This window comes from Giraffa tippelskirchi, chromosome 5 (genome assembly GCF_054371585.1).
Source record: "Giraffa tippelskirchi isolate mGirTip1 chromosome 5, T2T-mGirTip1v1.2.pri, whole genome shotgun sequence".
NCBI lineage: Eukaryota > Metazoa > Chordata > Mammalia > Artiodactyla > Giraffidae > Giraffa > Giraffa tippelskirchi.
The window spans coordinates 160,885,874-160,904,762 of NC_137279.1; the positions used below are offsets into that span (position 1 = coordinate 160,885,874).

The window sequence follows — 18,889 nt, forward strand, 5'->3', positions numbered from 1 at the left end:
TGGGATTGGAATGAAAACTGACCTTTTCCAGTCCTGTGGCCACTGTTGAGTTTTCCAAATTTGCTGGCATATTGAGTGCAGCACTTTCACAGCATCATCTTTCAGGATTTGAAATAACTCAACTGGAATTCCATCACCTCCACTAGTTTGTTTGTAGTGATGCTTCTAAGGCCCACTTGACTTCACATTCCAGGATGTCTGGCTCTAGGTAAGTGTGAGTGATCACACCATCATGATTATCTGGGTCATGAAGATCTTTTTTGTACAGTTCTTCTGTGTATTATTGCCACCTCTTCTTAATATATTCTGCTTCTGTTAGGCCCATACCATTTCTGTCCTTTATTGTGCCCATCTTTGCGTGAAATGTTCCCCTGAATCTGGGTCATGAAGATCTTTTTTGTACAGTTCTTCTGTGTATTATTGCCACCTCTTCTTAATATATTCTGCTTCTGTTAGGCCCATACCATTTCTGTCCTTTATTGTGCCCATCTTTGCGTGAAATGTTCCCCTGATATCTCTAATTTTCTTGAAGAGATCTCTAGTCTTTCCCATTCTGTTGTTTTCCTCTATTTCTTTGCATTGATCACTGAGGAAAGCTTTCTTATCTCTCCTTGCTATTCTTTGGAGCTTTGCATTCAAATGGATATATCTTTCCTTGAGGAGTCTAGGGGCTTATATAAGATAAAGGTTCACAGTCATGAGTTGATTATAAGGAACACAGGTGTTAACATGTTTTTTTTTTCCTTTAGCATTGTTTCAGAAACAGTCATAGGCTGGGGTCAGTAACCCAGTAATTGTGTCTGGCAATTTGATGGCCCTGTGGCCTTCTTTCTGATATGTAAAAAAGAACTACAAGGGGAGGAGAGTGTTGGAAGGATGAGCACCAGATAGAGGATATATTTAGAATAGAGTCAAAGGGAAAATAGGTGTGAAATGTAACTCCTGCAGAGAGCTAGGGGGCAGAAAAGTAAACTTAGTTACAGACATGTTGTGTTAGGAGGGCGGAAAAGCAAACTTAGCTATGGACATGCAGAGTTAGGAGCAGTTGAGTGGTGCTAGTGATAAAGAAACTGCCTGTCAGTGCAGGAGATATGAGACATGGGTTTGATTCCTGGATCAGGAAGAGCCCCTGGAGGAGGGCATGGCAACCAACTCCAGTATTCTTACCTGGAGAATCCCATGGATAGAGGAGCCTGGCAGGCCTCAATCCATAAAGTCACACAGAATCATACATGACTAAAGCAAATTAGCGAACATGCAACACCCATGCAAAGTAAATAAAACTCAGAATGTTCAGGCCTGCAAACTGTTCTCTTATCTTCATTGTTTTCAAGAAAGGGAAAGAAAACTCATTCCTCTTTTCTCCCCCCTTTTCATTGCAACACTATCACCAGAATCCTAAATTGTAATAGCTGTCATTTTATACATTTTGAAATTGAGACAGAGGGAATTTAAATAACTTGACTAAATATCACAGAGAAAGTAACAAGTGGAAGCTGAATACAAAGGGATTTGTATGACTTCAAAATCCCAGCTCTGAGGCACTCACCTTACCTCATCTATTCAGTTCTCTAATTACAAGCAAAACAAGATCTAAAGTGTTTCACTTGACCTTAAGACATCCTTGGTCCAGCTCACAGTCATCTCTACACAGTGAGAGCTATTTCTTCCAGGAACCTATCCTAGCCCCTGGGTCCCTTCTGTGTCTGTGACACACCCACACACTCTCCCTTTCTCTTTCTTTCTCTCTGCTCCATTACTCCCATTCTCACTTTCATGCCGTCACAGCCACGAAACTCTAAGGTCCAGCACCATCTCAAGTTCATGTCTCTGTCCTTAAATCTAACATAATGCCTGACACATTCCCTCCAACCACCAATAGCTCTGTCAGATTGGCTAAGTTACTTCTCCATGACTAATTTTCCTTACTAAAACATGAATAAAATCATTAGTACTATAGGGTGGTGTGAAAGAAATGAGATAAAGGGTGGCAGCAATTAAAATGGCACCCGGTAGCTGTGGTTGTCTGTGGGCATCAGTGCCTTTCTTCTGCATTAACATGGCACCCGGTAGCTGTGGTTGTCTGTGGGCATCGGTGCCTTTCTTCTGCATTAACACGGCACCCGGTAGCTGTGGTTGTCTGTGGGCATCGGTGCATTTCTTCTGCATTAACACGGCACCCGGTAGCTGTGGTTGTCTGTGGGCATCGGTGCCTTTCTTCTGCATTAACACGGCACCCGGTAGCTGTGGTTGTCTGTGGGCATCGGTGCCTTTCTTCTGCACATCACCTGTGTGCTCTTGTCCTGTCTGTCCCCTTGGGCCACTGCACGCGTGTCACTTTGCACACGGAGACCATTCATTCCCCACACTAGAGAGTGGCTGTCTGACAGGACCCAGGACACAAAGTGCATTTACATTATTGTTCTCATTCTTCCTCACAGAAACTATTTGGGTTCTGGAGTGTGGGGTTTTCCAGCACACCGTGGTGCTCGTGGAATCTTTGCTCCTGTCCAGGGGTCACACCAGGGTCCATGGCAGTGGATGCCTAGTCCTAATCACTGAAGTGCCAGGGAGTTCCCCCCTCACAGAAACTCCAAGGGAGGAACAGTTTTCTACCTTTCACAGCTGGGGAGCTGAGGCTCCAAGAAAAGGGAAGCAACTATTCTGAGATCTCAGTTGTCAATCACAGAGTTAACATTACTCCAGAACTAGTATTTGCTTCTCCATATCTAGTCCCTGACTCAGAGTGACTTTTTTTTTTATCACCTAGAACCTGTTGAGGAAGGAGACATTCTCTCATAATTAAACAGATAGTATGCACTAAGAAGTCCATGCTTGATATGTTAGTCTTTAACTAAACATCTCTGACTTCTCTGGTGAGTCACATGTGCTGAATTCTCTCCATTCACTAAATTCTAAGATGCTTAAGATAAGAGACCTTTGTTTATTATATTTTTATGCCTTATTCTCGGGACACATAAGCTCACTCAATTCAAGCAAGTTGAACATATGAATGAGTTTTATAATGAATGTCTATGTCCTCTAGTGTATTGAATGGAAGTCTAGGTGAGCACAGGAGAAATGGAAATGGGTAGATATATTCCCAGCAGCCCAAGATGCACACACACACACGCACACACAGATTCCACTCATTACAAGCTTCCCCTCCGCCCCCCGCCCCGCCATCACAGCTCCGCACATCCTCCATCCAGGACACAGACATGTACATACCCAACTGTGACTCTTCTACTGTTTTTCAGGTTGTGAAGAAATATGGGAACATTATTAGCCTGGATTTTGGTGCAATTCATTCCATTGTTATAACTGGATTGCCCTATATCAAAGAAGCCCTTGTCTACCAGGAACAAAACTTTGTAAACCGCCCCATGATACCTATTCAGAAACGTATCTCTAACGATAGAGGTAAGTTCCATGACCAAAATAAGAACCATATGTTTGATATTCCTGTGGTCTCTAAGAGTGCTTCCAACACTCCCAGGACCAGGCCCCTCATAAAATCTCTGCTCCTCAAGGAAACTGAGTGGCCCCATTTCCTGTTGAAGTCGCCTCCTCAGGGAACCTGGCCGAGTCAGCCCTAATGTCAAAAGATTTGGGAGAAGTGACATCACCTGCCTGAACTCACTCTGGATGCTTTGATAAATACGTATCCTCATCACTCAGTGATGTGATGTGTTTCATCACCTGCCTGAACTCACTCTGGATGCTTCGATAAATACATATCCTCATCACTCAGTAATGTGATGTGTTTTTTTAAAAAGAAGAAAGGCAATGCTGCGTTCTCAACCTCTCTTCTATTTTCTCATTCAAACCTTCAAATCTTGTCCCCTGGGAAAATATGTAGATCAGCTTCCTCCTACTGAGGTTGTGATCCCTCCTTGCCGCTAATTCCTTATGCTCTGTTATTAAAGCTGTGCCTCACAAAGTATCTCGAGCTTTCTGTCAATGGAACAGTTTGGCACAAATACTTAAAAAGATCATAAAATAAACTTGGTAAATGAACTTACATTTTCAAAAATCTGAATAAAAAGCTAAAATCTATTCTTCTACCAAAGCACTTTTTTTTTTTTTCTGGGGATTTCTCAATTCCTCTTTGAAATATTGCATCTATTAACTCTATGTCCATTTATTCTATGTCTGTGATGTGAACCTAGTGGTTGGCTCTAGTGATGTAACAGTGAGTAAAACAGACAAAATCCTTGGTTTTCTATAACTTACAAGTGATTAAGAAAGACGATATCAATTACACAAATAATTTAAGGCTATGAAGTGTTATGAAATGTTATGAAGAGTAGGGTTCACCTATTACAGGTATCTAATCTAGTTCTGTGACTCAGGAAAAGCTAATGAAGTAAATGACAAGTAATAAAGTGAAGAAGCAATCCAGAAATCCAGTGAAGAAGCAATCCAGAATAGAATATGAAAAGTCTCTGAAGTGAGAAGGGCAGTGAACTGAGGAATTGAAAGGGGGCCAGTGTAGTAAACACAGGGATTAAGTGGAGATAATTAAGGGGAGATAAAGCTGGGGAGTTTGGCCAGAAACAGTTCATACAAATTCTTGTTAAGGATATTGCTTTTTATCCTAATAACAATGGAGGTTCCTGAATGGTTTCAGTAGAGGAAGAAACCACCATATTTACGTTGTGCATTTTAGAGATTTATCTAAGCTGCAATGTCAAGTATGGAATAAAAGGAGCAAGAGAGGTGGTGGCCTGGATGATGGAGGTGGCAAGAAATGATAGCATAGTAGGTTAGACCAGGAAAGTGACTGTGAAGATACATGGATTTAAGCTACTCAGGAGGCAAATCCAATAGGACACGATGACCTAGACAGAGGGAGAATGAGGTCCTGAGATAGACACCCAAATGGGTAGGTAATAGGAAAGAAGGGTCATATGAAGGAGGATAGATGTTGGCTGGCCTGGGTGGGGAGTTGTATGGAGCAAATCATGAATTCAGTCATTGATATGCTGAATGTGAAGCCAGGAGAGTCAAGTAGCAGGCAATTGTGTATGCACCTGAAGCTGAGAGACAATAGCACATGTTAACTATCAGTAGATGTCATTTGAAATTTTGGAGTGGAAGAGAGTTCCTAGAAATGGAGGATAGGGTAAGAAGAGAAGAGGCTTCAGACCTAATCTTGAAGAGCTCTATCATTTCAAAATTGGATCAAAGAAGATAAGTTAACCAAAGGTATGATAATTTCTCTGAAGTCAGAGAATTAACAGAAAAATCTGGAGAGTGTGATGTTTGGGGCTCCACTGGCAGAGAAGTGTTTCAAGAAGAAAGCATCTCATGCTGCTGAGACATCAAGATGAAGCTGAAAAGGATCCTGGATTGAACAGTAAGAAGAGCCATTTCACTAGGGTGGTGGAAGCCAAAGGGAGATATTAGAAGGAGTTGAAGAGTGAGATGAAATGAAGAAATAAGAGGATGGTGGCCTCACCTGTGTTGTAAAATAAATGCAGTTATATGGCACATATTAAGACGTATTCTTTTTTCCTTTTTCTGTGGTACTCTTTCTGCGCAGTGTTCACATTTCTTTGTTTTCTTGGGTGATTTATTTATCTTTTTAACATCTTTTCTCCTTATGAGTATTGATTTTGTCTAATTCATACTTAGTATGTAGCATAACAAATTCTTAAATGTGCTTATGTGACAAGTAATGAAAGCGTGGGTGGGTTTTGGAGTCAGGCAGACTTGAATTTGAATGCGTGTTCAGGTGCGTACTAACTCTATGACCTTGTAGAGTGTAATTTTATCCTTTGAGCCTCATTCTTCTCATCATCAAAATTGGGAGGCTGATTTGGCAGTAATGGTTATATTTATATCAGAGAGATTCTATGTGTACTAAATTACTCATTAATGCATTAAAAATGCTAATGTGCCCAGCATTGCAAGCAATCAGTAAATTCAAGCCATTACATCCATTGCTTAGGGATTATTTCTCTGAATAATGTTCAAGTGCCTTAAAGTGCTTCTCCTTCCTTCCATCTGATACGTTATCACCCATGGACCTTGTTGCCTTGCTTTTCATAACATTGCATTCATTTTCCCAGGCTTGGTCAGGTCCAGTGGCCAGGTATGGAAAGAGCAAAGAAGGTTCGCCCTGACAACTCTGAGGAACTTCGGTTTAGGAAGGAAGAGCTTAGAGGAACGCATTCAGGAAGAGGTCACCTACCTCATCCAGGCAATAGGAGAGGAGAACGGTGAGTGGGTCGTAGGACAGATGCAGGGACTGTGGTTCATGCTTTCACTGACCAGAAGCTCATCAATACCTACATGTCTGTCCTAATACCAGCACTTTGTAGGGTACTGGGGTCATAGTCTTGGTGGTGGTTCTATGGTCTTTATGTCATACATCATGTAGAGTAGACTTTTAGTGGAATGAGAAAGAAACATATCCATATCTGAAGGCTCCATCTCTTCTCCTGCCTCCAGGACAGCCTTTCGACCCTCACTTCATAATCAACAATGCTGTTTCCAATATTATTTGCTCCATCACCTTTGGGGAGCGGTTTGACTACCAGGATGATCAGTTCCAGGAGCTGCTGAGGCTGCTGGATGAGGTCTTGTGTAACCAGACATCAGTGTGCTGCCAGGTAAAACAGTTCACATTTCATGTCTTGAAAACAATATGGGGCTGACGTCAGAATCAGATGAGATGGAGTCACCCTTTCCTTTTTAGCTGAAATCTAATCTTTTTCAACACAAGCTTATTTGAAATCAATCTGTTGATTTTACTGTTTTGGGGTAATGTTGTTTAATAGTTACTATAGACAAAGAAAATTTCCAACATTCATATAAAGTACAAAACTTTACATGACAAACCACGTATGCACCTGTGTATTTTTTCCTTGAAAAACATAACATTGCCATCCCTTTTGAGTTCCTTCTATCCATATCCTCCCTAGTTCCACACCTACGTGATCCTTACATGTGTGCTTCTGTGCCTGGCTCTTCCTTGGTCCATTGCTTTGAGATTCATTTCTTAGCTGCTCTTCTTTTACTCTGCATAGTTTTCCACTCCATGAACATGACACTGATTTTTATTCTCTTGAAAAACAATATGGGATTGATGGATACTTGGGGATTTCCAATTTAGGGATGTTATGAATAAATCTGCCATGAACATTCTTGTTCAATCATTCCTGTGGACACACCCACTCATTTCTCTTGCATATACACCTGGACACAAAACTATTTAAAGCTGTCCAAGTACTGTGGTGTTGGAGAAGACTCTTGAGAGTCCCTTGGACTGCAAGGAGATCCAACCAGTCCATCCTAAAGGAGATCAGTCCTGGGTGTTCATTGGAAGGACTGATGTTGAAGCTGAAACTCCAATACTTTGGCCACCTGATGCAAAGAGCTGACTCATAGGAAGGGACCCTGATGCTGGGAAAGATTGAGGGCAGGAGGAGAAGGTGACAACAGAGGATGAGATGGCTGGATGGCATCATCGACTCGATGGACATGGGTTTGAGTGGACTCAGGGAGTTGGTGAGGGACAGGGAGGCCTGGTGTGCTGCGGTTTATGGGGTCACAAAGAGTCGAACACGACTGAGCTACTGAACTGAACTGAACTGAAGTGGTTGTACAATTTACATTCCTATCTACATATGATATTATCAGTTTCCTAAACTTGTGAGATATGGATTTAAGGGATTCAAACCTCACCCTTTCCTTAGTAGTCCCTGTCCTCCCCTTTTATCCTGCTAGGGTTTTGAGCCTGCCAAAACCTCTGCTCAGCCTATTGGCCCTCTCAGCCCCTTTACTGGATTTGGAAGACACTTCTAGGGGAAAATCAGACCCAAGTGTTGAAGTAAATGCTTGAGTATCTAGAGGAGGATTTACTTTCATTCATTTTTAACAAGCAACGTTGCCTGGAAATTTATGGACCCATCTCACCAAAACTGAATAAGAAGTTAGCATGAATCCTAGCACAGTAAAGGAGTATAGAATATGCATGCAATGCAAGAGACGCTGGAGACATGGGTTCGACTCTTGGGTCAGAAGGTCCCCTGGAGAAGGAAATGGCAACCCACTCCAGTATTCTTCCCTGGGAAATCCCATGGACAGGGGAGCCTGGTGGGCTACAGTCCATGGGGTCACAAGAGTCGGACATGACTGAGTGACTAAAAAATATGAATCCTAGTACAGTAAAGGGGTATAATGAATGTGAGCTATTATAATTATTATTGTTAATGTTATTTTTGAAAAATATTCTGTATTATCATCTCTAATCATGGTAACCCCTCATTCAGTAATTCCATTTTCTACCCTCTTAGGAAGTCTGGGACCTCACTGAGGACCTCGCTGAGTATTCCTACTGAAAAGAAATTCCTGGGATGGTTGGATGGGGTAGTAGGTCAGGGGTAAGGGCATGGGTACTATGCATTTTTAGAAACACAAAGTAGTTCAACAAATTTGATGGACAATTGCACATACTTTATCTCAGTCAATTATTTCAACAATTCTTTAAGGATGAAATGAAGTATTCTAATGTGTACAAGCAGATATGAGAATGTGTAGGCAAATCCACATAGTGGTCCACTGACTCTTCATTAGGTGCACTAATGATCTCATGTGATTTGACCATGAAAATAACCCTGATGCCCCTATGTCATGACAAATTACATCACCATCATTATCATCATTATTCAGTTCAGTTCAGTCGCTCAGTCATGTCCGACTCTTTGCGACCCCATGAATTGCAGCACGCCAGGCCTCCCTGTCCATCACCAACTCCCGGAGTCTACCCAAACCCATGTCCATCGAGTCAGTGATGCCATCCAACCATCTCATCCTCTGTCGTCCCCTTCTCCTCCTGCCCCCAGTCTTTCCCAGCATTAGGGTCTTTTCCAATGAGTCAGCTCTTCGCATGAGGTGGCCAAAGTATTGGAGTTTCAGCTTCAACATCAGTCCTTCCAATGAACACCCAGGATTGATCTCCTTTAGGATGGACTGGTTGGATCTCCTTGCAGTCCAAGGGACTCTCAAGAGTCTTCTCCAACACCACAGTTCAAAAGCATCAATTCTGCGGCGCTCAGCTTTCTTCACCGTCCAACTCTCACATCCATACATGACCACTGGAAAAACCATAGCCTTGACTAGACAGACCTTTGTTGGCAGAGTAATGTCTCTGCTTCTCAATATGCTATCTAGGTTGGTCATAACCTTCCTTCCAAGGAGTAAGCGTCTTTTAATTTCATGGCTGCAATCACCATCAGCAGTGATTTTGGAGCCCCCAAAAATAAAGTCTGACACTGTTTCCACTGTTTCCCCATCTATTTCCCATGAAGTGATGGGACCGGATGCCATGATCTTAGTTTTCTGAACGTTGAGCTTTAAGCCAATTTTTTCACTCTCCTCTTTCACTTTCATCAAGAGGCTCTTTAGTTCTTCACTTTTTGCCATAAGGGTGGTGTCATCTGCATATCTGAGGTTATTGGTATTTCTCCTGGCGATCTTGATTCCAGCTTGTGTTTCTTCCAGCCCAGCGTTTCTCATGATGTACTCTGTATATAAGTTGAATAAGCAGGGTGACAATATACAGCCTTGACATACTCCTTTTCCTATTTGGAACCAGTCTGTTGTTCCATGTCCAGTTCTAACTGTTGCTTCCTGACCTACATACAGGTTTCTCAAGAGACGGGTCAGATGGTCTGGTATTCCCATCTCTTTCAGAATTTTCCACAGTTTATTGTTATCCACACAGTCAAAGGCTTTGGCAAGTCAATAAAGCAGAAATAGATGTTTTTTCTGGAACTCTCTTGCTTTTTCGATGATCCAGCGGATATTGGCAATTTGATCTCTGGTTCCTCTGCCTTTTCTAAAACCAGCTTGAACATCTGGAAGTTCACGGTTCACGTATTGCTGAAGCCTGGCTTGGAGAATTTTGAGCGTTACTTTACTAGTGTGTGAGGTGAGTGCAATTGTGCAGTAGTTTGAGCATTCTTTGGCATTGCCTTTCTTTGGGATTGGGATGAAAACTGACCTTTTCCAGTCCTGTGGCCACTGCTGAGTTTTCCAAATTTGCTGGCATATTGAGTGCAGCACTTTCACAGCATCATCTTTCAGTATTTGAAATAGCTCAACTGGAATTCCATCACCTCCACTAGCTTTGTTCATACTGATGCTTTCTAAGGCCCACTTGACTTCACATTTCAGGATGTCTGGCTCTAGGTGAGTGATCACACCATCATGATTATCTGGGTCATGAAGATCTTTTTTGTACAGTTTTTCTGTGTATTCTTGCCACCTCTTCTTAATATCTTCTGCTTCTGTTAGGTCCATACCATTTCTGTCCTTTATCGAGCCCATCTTTGCATGAAATGTTCCCTTGGTATCTCTAATTTTTTTTAAGAAATCTCTAGTCTTTCCCAATCTGTTGTTTTCCTCTATTTCTTTGCATTGATCGCTGAGGAAGGCTTTCGTATCTCTCCTTGCTATTCTTTGGAACTCTGCATTCAGATGGGAATATCTTTCCCTTTCTCCTTTGCTTTTCACTTTTCTTCTCTTCCCAGCTATCTGTAAGGCCTCCTCAGACAGCCATTTTGCTTTTTTGCATTTCTTTTCCTTGGGGATTGTCTTGATCCCTGTCTCCTGTACAATGTCACGAACCTCTGTCCATAGTTCATCAGGCACTCTGTCTATCAGATCTAGTCCCTTAAATCTATTTGTCACTTCTACTGTATACTCATAAGGGATTTGATCTAGGTCATACCTGAATCATTATAATAATCATCATTATTATTGTCCCCCAAATTTGTGAGAAAGCAGCAGAGCTAATAGTCAAACCCATGTCTGTTTCATTGTAAGTCAAGGAAATTTTCCATTATGTTGTGCTATCTATTTTATACCAGAAAGTATTAGAGGAAATATATCCAAAAGTCACTTAATTTTTAAAAATATCTTACCAACATGGAGACTACATCATAATGGGCAGACAGTCAAATACATATCTATTTTTAACATAGATGGCTAGCTAGCTAGATAGTGGTATTTTACACACACACACACACACACACACACAAATACACACACATATGCTAGAAACAATTGCCATGAAAAAATAAAGCAGAATTAAGGGAGTGAAGAAAGGGTTCTAGAGGTGCTACTACTTAGCGGATTATCAGGATGAATGAAATAAAAGGCTAGTGTTATACAGATTCCAGAGGAAGGCCAATTGCAATTGAAAGAACAGCAAATGCAAAGGACTAAATATTGTCATCCTTGACGTTATCACAGAGACCAATGGGGATGGACTAGAAAGACTAAGGAAGAGTTAAGATGGCAGTGAGTGACAGCAGAGGAAGGGACACGAGAGTGAGGGGTCAGGACATGTAGAGCTCCAGGCCAGGAGAAGGATGTAGAATTTGTCTAAACATCTTCAAAACTCACCAGAATATTGAGGAATAAACAGTGAAACAATCTATTAAACTGTTAAAGGATCCCTCAGGCTGCTCAGTAGAAGAAAGACCGGGAAGGGGGTTAAGGAGAGAATCAGGAAATCTGTTGGAGGCTTTACAGAATCCAGGTAAGAAATGGTGGTGATTTTTACTAAACTGACAAATGCATAGAGTAGTGAGAAGTGGTTCGAAATTGGCTGTGTTTTGAATGGAAGGCGGAAACGCTTTGCCAGAGGAGAAAGAAGAGGATTGAGGCAGAGAAGATGAGTCAAGGGTGACGCCAAGGGTCAAGTGTAAGTGAAGAAGAGACATAGAATGTGGAACACTGTCTCACCCCCTTGTCCACTTGACTGTTTTGTTTTCTCCATCAGCTCTACAACGTCTTTCCAAGGATAATGGATTTCCTTCCGGGACCCCACCAAACTCTCTTTCGTAAATGGGAGAAACTGAAAATGTTTGTTACTGGTGTGATTGAAAACCACAGGAAAGACTGGAATCCTGCTGAAACAAGAGACTTCATTGATGCTTACCTCCAGGAAATAGAAAAGGTGAGGGAACCTGGGTGTTGTCCTGAGTAGTATTCTTAAAGAGCGCATGAGGGGACTCTGGTTTCTTATTGCTGCTGTAACAAATCACCACAAACTTGGGGGCTGAAAACAACCAGGACCCCTTCCTCCATCTTCAAAGCCATTGATGTAGCTTCTTCTCTGCCCCATCCTCACATCTTCTCTTTATATTCTACTTACTTCCCCTTATAGACTCTTGTGACTATAATGGTACACTGGGATAATCTAGAATAATCCTCCTGTATCAAGATCCTTAACTTCATCATATCTGCAAAGCTCCATCTGTCAAAAAGTATCCACCCGTTCCAGAGATTAGGACATTCATATGTTTGTGAGTCATTATTCAGTCTATCACAGGGGAGAAAAAACAGAGGCAATATTTCATAGCGTGTACGAATATCATTAACTCAGAATTGATGATACAATTAGAAATAAAGATATTGGTTAAAGAGTATTTGGCTTGTGTGCATGCTCAGTCACTCAGTCATGTCCAACGCTTTGTGACCTCGTGGTCTGTAGTCCACCAGACTCCTCTGTTCATGAAATTTCCCAAACTAGAATACTGGAGAAGGTAGCCATTTCATTCTCCAGGGGATCTTCCCACGTCTCCTACATTGCAGGCAGATTCTCTGCCTGGGTAGCCCATTTGACTTGAAATCTTTGGAAAGGCCAAATACTGTCTTTAGTAGTCTATTCTATCCTCTACCCATATGTGAAAGACCTGTACACAAAGGAAAAAGAGGCATTGTGTTATTATTACTTGTCAATACCCAGTCTCCTACACTTTTCTCAAGCTCCCCAGTACAGAACACAAAAGTGAAATTGAGTCTGATGCCCAGAGTTTAGCCTCAAGTGGAAGGGACTTTTGCCTTCCTTCCTCATCCCCATGTCATCCACTTTTCAGTATTATTTGCAAAAAGCAGGAAAAAGGCCAGATTGGATGTATATCCTTTAACATAGTGAACCCCCTGGTTAATGTTCGCCATTGCATCAGTGTCATCATTTTGGACTCATTAGATTGTTTGTTCCTTCCCTGGAGTTGAAAGAACGACGCACTTTTTCTGTCTCCTCTATTTCACCTTCTTGTTATAACATTCATAGAAGCATTGATTCCTCCTGAAAGGAGGAGACTTCACTTGCTATGAAGTGTGCAGTTGTGGGCTGCACACAGGGCAACACTGACACGTGGAAGCTCCTGGTGGCAGGTGGTAAAGATGCTGGAGTGCCATTCAGCACGGCTGCTAGAATCAGAGATGTTTAACTGGGGAGACGGGAGAATTGTACTTTAGTGAAATGCATTTTATTCTTTCTAGTGTCAGTAAAAGCATTTGTTGAGGATTTGTTATATGCCATTTCCTACTCACATAATCCATAATGCCACTTGATGGGTGAATATTGTTATTTCTATTTTATGGAAAAGGCAATTGAAATATAACAGGTTTGTGTGTGTGTTAGTCATGCACTTGTGTCCGACTCTGCAATCCCCTGGACTGTAGCCTGCCAGGCTCTTCTGTCCATGAAATTCTCAAGGCAAGAATACTGGAGTAGGTTGCCATTTCCTTCTCCAGGTGATCTTCCTGACCCGGAGATCAAACCCCGGTCTCCTGCATTTCAGATTCTTTATGATCTGAGCCACCAGGGAAGCCCAACTAAGTTGTTGGCCTTATTTCAGGGCTGAGAGTAAAGCCGTGGAGGTCCTGGGAGTTGAACCCAGGGCCTTGTGCATGCTAAGCACAAGTTCTACCACTGAGCTACACCCCAGTTATAGACACGTTTAGTGGTTTAGGAACTTGATCAAGTTGTACACATAGTGAATGCTGTGGCTAATGATGCAACTGAAGGCTGTTTTTCCAGTGTAATAACACGTGTGTGTGTGCAGTCCCTTAGTTCTGTCCAACTCTTGTGGTCCCATGGATATAGCCCACCAGGCTACATGGACAGAGGAGTCTGGTGGGCTACAGCCCAAGGAATTTTTCAGGAGTATGGTAGGCTACAGTCCATGGTATTTTGCAGACAAGAATATTGGAGCAGGTTGCCATTTCCTACTCCAGGGGATCTTCCCAACCTAGGGATCAAACCGGTGTCTCTGATGTCTCCTGCATTGGCAGGCATATCTTTTTACCACAAGGCCCAGGATAATAGATTCTCCCAAATTATGGTAGTAAAATAAATTTATTGACCCATTTTCATCCACTAAAACTAACAAAAGCTTCCACCACTTGAGCAGGAGGATGATAATGATATTGCAGTAATAAGTCTCTGCATCCTGGGATGGCTAAAGGGAAAGTCATTTCTCCTGGAGGGAGCAGGTGTCTCCTTCCATGTTCTCTCTTGGGTGAAGCCCCCTGTGCTGTGGCAACTTAGAATCATCTGAAAAGTCAATAATCACTATGTTTTCTAGCATAAAGGCAATGCTACTTCGAGTTTCCATGATGAAAACCTCATCCACAGCACCCTGGACCTCTTCCTTGCTGGAACAGAGACAACTTCAACCACCCTGCGCTGGGGGTTGCTTTTCATGGCCCTGTACCCTGAAATCCAAGGTGAGCACATCAGTGTGTGTGCCTGGACAAGGTCAGAGTGCTTCCAGGTCTTGTAAATCTTAATGTTCCTAAAAGGAAAGTTGATTTATCCTCACTAGTAAGACAAAACTAAGCCTCACCAAGCTTCAGGAACTCACAGCAGGAATGTTGTTGAGCAAGAGTTTGGCACCAGATTTGTCTCACAACCACGGCCCACTTGCCACTCACATACCTCCCTGAGGAGCAGCCTGGAGAGCTCACTATAGCTTTAGCCATTTTGATCCTGGTTATTCCATTCCTTAGCTTACCCAGGCTTAAGGAAAATTATGGAATATTAGAATAATACAGCCTCCTCTTATTTCCCAGAAAAAGTCCAAGCTGAGATCGACAGGGTGCTCGGCCAATCACAGAAGGTGAGCACCGCAGCTCGAGAGTCTATGCCCTACACCAACGCTGCCATCCACGAGATTCAGAGAATGGGGAACATCCTCCCCATGAACGTGCCCAGGGAGGTGACAGTGGACACCATCCTGAATGGATACCACTTGGTCAAGGTAATTAGAGGCTCACTCACAGCCTCAGATCTCCAAGCTTATATGTTAAATGGTGTGAATCTCAACTGAAAAGTGACATGTTTTCTTCTCTTAGGGAAACACATGGAGAGAGGTATTTTTGCTGGTGGAATACTAGATTTTTTCTTTCATTTGGGATCTTTAGAAGATTAGTTCAAATATATGTTAATAGGTGTTCTAGAGGTAAAGGGGATTCCTAGGTAAATGTGTTTATGTGAAGACTGGCTTTTCTTTTTGCTATGAGACTGCTCAGTGGTCTTACTCCGTGATGTGCATTGTGAATATTTCTGGGGATACAGCTGCAGCAATTCTCAGACAGACTTTGCTATGAGGTCCTTTTGTTTGCCTTGGGAGAGCTTCTCACAGCATAGGGACCTGCCATACTTATGTTGGAGAATTCTGCTTCTTAATCCTGGGGGCAGAAAATGTTGAATTATGAGGGACATGTGGGACCACTTGAACCAAAATCACATCAGTATTGGTGTTTCTTACATAATATCCCCACAGGTATTGTTTCCAGCCCCTTGATGGGACTACCTCAAAAGGGAAAAGAATCCAAGCCTGTGCAGTTTTAAATAACACAAAAGAGGAGAAGGAAACCAATGCTTCCTTGGTTCCTAAAGCAGTCGGGACTATATAGATTCTTTCAAAATGTCTGATTCAGTCCTCAGAATAGTTCTGCTATCCTCATTTTACAAATTTTAAATCCAGGCTCAGAGAGTGATTAATCTCGTTTAAGAATTCTGTTACAAAGTGACAAGAGTTGGGTTCCAGAAACAGACTTGTTCTGAGTCCCAGGCTCATCTTTGTTGTCTACACCATGTTCTCTCTATAGGAGTTGCTTTACTTTGACTGTAGAAGAGTCTCCCTGCAATTGTTCTCAGTGGTTCTCTGTTAAATTCCCTGTGTTCACGGAGGAAATTCTGCTCTCTCTGCCCTGCTCTCTTAGGATCTCCGCAGACAGCTCTCCTGTGCCCCCTAGTGCCTCCTCTGCACACTGCACATTCACAGGCACCTCTGTCCATGGGGATTCTCCAGGCAAGAATACCGGAGTGTGTTGCCATGCCCTCCTCCAGGGGATCTTTCCCATCCAGGGATCAAACCCAGGTCTCCCACATTGCAGGCAGATTCTTTACAGTTTGAGCCACTGAGGAAGCCTACCGGCCAGGTGGGCAACCTGCCAACTGGAAAGCAATTATACTACAGATGTTCTGCCACAGTAGTGAAAATCCCAAACCCCAAGGCAGGTATCCCAGCCTAGGTGTCTGGTAACGGAAGGAGGAGCTCCCAGAGAATGTAGCTATGAAGACGAGCAGATTCTGATCTCAGGAATTCCACAGTGCTAGAAGGAAAAAGGATGGTCTTGGAGGGCACACAGAAGACTGTGCACACCAGCACATAGGCAAATAAAGCAGTGACCTCATAAGAGGCTGGACCAGACCTCCTGCTAGAATTGGAGGGTCTCCTGCAGAGGCAGGGGGCAGCACAGCTCACAGCAGGGACAAAGACTTTTAGAGTAGCAGCTCCAGCAGGTACTCATTGGCATGGGGATACCCAGAGGCTGCCATACAAAGAGGCCTGGAAAATATTGGGAACAAATGACAAATTGAGAAACTGAAAAGACTTGATGTGGTAAGCATGCAGGCAGAAGGATGGTGGCTCAGAGTGGGCAGGTGATGTGCCCATAATCTAAGAGAGGTGGGAGCCATTGAGGGGTATCTATCGAGGTCCAAATATAGTGGATGGATAGGAGTGACATAATTAAATCATGTCTAAAGCTAACTTGGCTTTCAATGTGTCCAGCACTTTGAAGGGGAAAGAAAGGATATGGATGTAAGTTAGGACTGATGTAGGAGTGTGGGCAACCAAGGTAGTAACTTGGACCAGGCAGTGATGGACCTAAAATGAAGTGATAGAATCAAGAGAAATCTCAAGTAAAATTGACCAGCCCGGTGAAGGACTGGATGAAGGCAGAATGAGGGAAAGGGAGGCATTAAGGAGGACTCTTGAGTTTCTTGCTGCATACCAGGAAGGTTTCTTCCATTTCTTCCACTTGGTGACCTTATTCTATTATTAAACTTTCCGTGGAATTTACTAGATAATGGAGGGAAGAGAATGGAAGAAACTTAGATGAATGAGACATTTTTTTATGTTGGACAAACTGCCATAGTTACCACTTGAGTAAACAACTGGGTCGATTTTGGTCTAGAACTGCCTGCCCACATTATTCACAATGTTTTATACATGTTCACTGATGCATATATGTTCCCTCCCAAGTTCTACACTGACAAGTCCCTGCAGAGATCCATGCTGCACTTAGAGCAGTCATACTTCCCTGATAAATTCCCAGCAGACAATTCCAGTCCATCAGTGTAAGCTGTCCCATGGCAAAAAAAATGGTGCTAGGGATTGTGTTCAGAAGGTGGTGGGTTGGTGAGGCTGAGCGAGTTTGGTGCTGTCAGCCCAGGAGTGGGAGCGCCGGGGGACTGCCGCCCCTCTGTACACGTATGTTGTGTGGGTCAAGTCTTGCCTGAGTCTCTTCTGCTTTCTCCAGGGATCCCTGGTCCTGACCAACCTGACTGCACTGCACAGGGACCCCGCAGAGTGGGCCACCCCTGACACCTTCAATCCAGAGCATTTTCTGGAAAATGGACAGTTTAAGAAAAGGGAATCCTTTCTGCCTTTCTCAATAGGTGAGTAGTAAGAAATAGGTGTGTGGGAACCCAGGACTCCTCTCTCTGCCCTTGCTTACTCTTCTCCTTGTGATGCCTTGCTTTAGTTGGAATGTCTCCAGATAGCCCTACCCAGCATGACTCACTCTTGCTGTGGTTGCACCTCAAGGTTCCCTGGGCTGAGCATCACCAGGACTCACACTCTTACTTCCTACGCCCTGGCTTGACTCTGATGGAGATTTCAGCCTCACATTGTTCTATTCCTGCCAACAGTGGGGACAGAAGCTTAGCCTCCTCCTGTTACCCACCAAGAAGTTTGGAACTTTACCATCTGAGTAGAGTTTTAAGTGTTCCAAGATCTTTTTAGGGCCTCCCACTCACAAAAATGTAAAGTGAATTACTAAGAAAGGGATGGGGGAGGTGCAAGTAAAAGTGCTGCTTGTCTGTCATTATGGGCATCATAAGGGATTCAGTGCCATGGACTTAAGTAGATGAGATTCTACTCTGTAAGATCTTCCTGAAGAGGTCCTTTTGCATTTTTAAATTCTAATAACCCTTTACAAATATAGTTATGTCATTCACACGGTGCACAACCTGAAATGTATGAAAGCGAATGCAGGGAAACTCTCTCTCATGTTACCAAGGCAGCCAGTTCCAAAAGCTCCAAATGTTTTAACTCGTAACTGTGAAATGAGTAACAAAATTCTTCGTATGTACCAGATAATGAGTTATGTATTTTGTTGAGATCGTTCCAAATAATTTCCCAAACTCTTAAATGTTTCCTGAGCACCTGTTATGTGTAAAGTATTCAGTCCTGAGGATATGAAAAATGATTCAGTAGACAAAAAAACCATGCAACTCTCATGAACCATTTGTTCCCCTGTAATCTTCCAAGGTTCAAATTTGAATCACCACTTTGAGTATAAGGAAGGTAACTGAAGTTTAGCAGGGTCAACTATGGAATATACAGTCATAAAAGTCATTGGGGCAGTCCTAGAACTGAGTGTTATTCAGGTTTATCCAGTACTAATGCCCGTGCCTCTTCCTAGCAGTGTCTCCTAAAACAATAACTAAATGCTACACTAAGTTGACACTCTGAAATTCATAGTAGTTTTCTTTCATTAAGTT

The 18,889-nt window shown here is 42.7% G+C and overlaps 2 protein-coding genes across 6 annotated transcripts in view; one reads left to right on the top strand and one right to left on the bottom strand.

Annotated features, from left to right (window-relative positions):
- Positions 1-18,889, bottom strand: part of HOOK1 (hook microtubule tethering protein 1) — a 208,102-nt gene that overhangs the window by 22,540 nt on the left and 166,673 nt on the right. The gene's annotated exons all lie outside the window — the stretch shown is intronic.
- LOC145505030 (cytochrome P450 2J2-like) overlaps positions 1-18,889 on the top strand; it is a 30,124-nt gene that overhangs the window by 7,541 nt on the left and 3,694 nt on the right. For both annotated transcript variants that reach the window (XM_081486706.1, XM_081486707.1), the window contains 7 exons: positions 3,261-3,423; positions 6,078-6,227; positions 6,460-6,620; positions 11,801-11,977; positions 14,397-14,538; positions 14,884-15,071; positions 17,644-17,782. In XM_081486706.1, the coding sequence (XP_081342832.1) occupies positions 3,261-3,423; positions 6,078-6,227; positions 6,460-6,620; positions 11,801-11,977; positions 14,397-14,538; positions 14,884-15,071; positions 17,644-17,782 (1,120 nt within the window). The remainder of the gene's footprint in view (positions 1-3,260; positions 3,424-6,077; positions 6,228-6,459; positions 6,621-11,800; positions 11,978-14,396; positions 14,539-14,883; positions 15,072-17,643; positions 17,783-18,889) is intronic.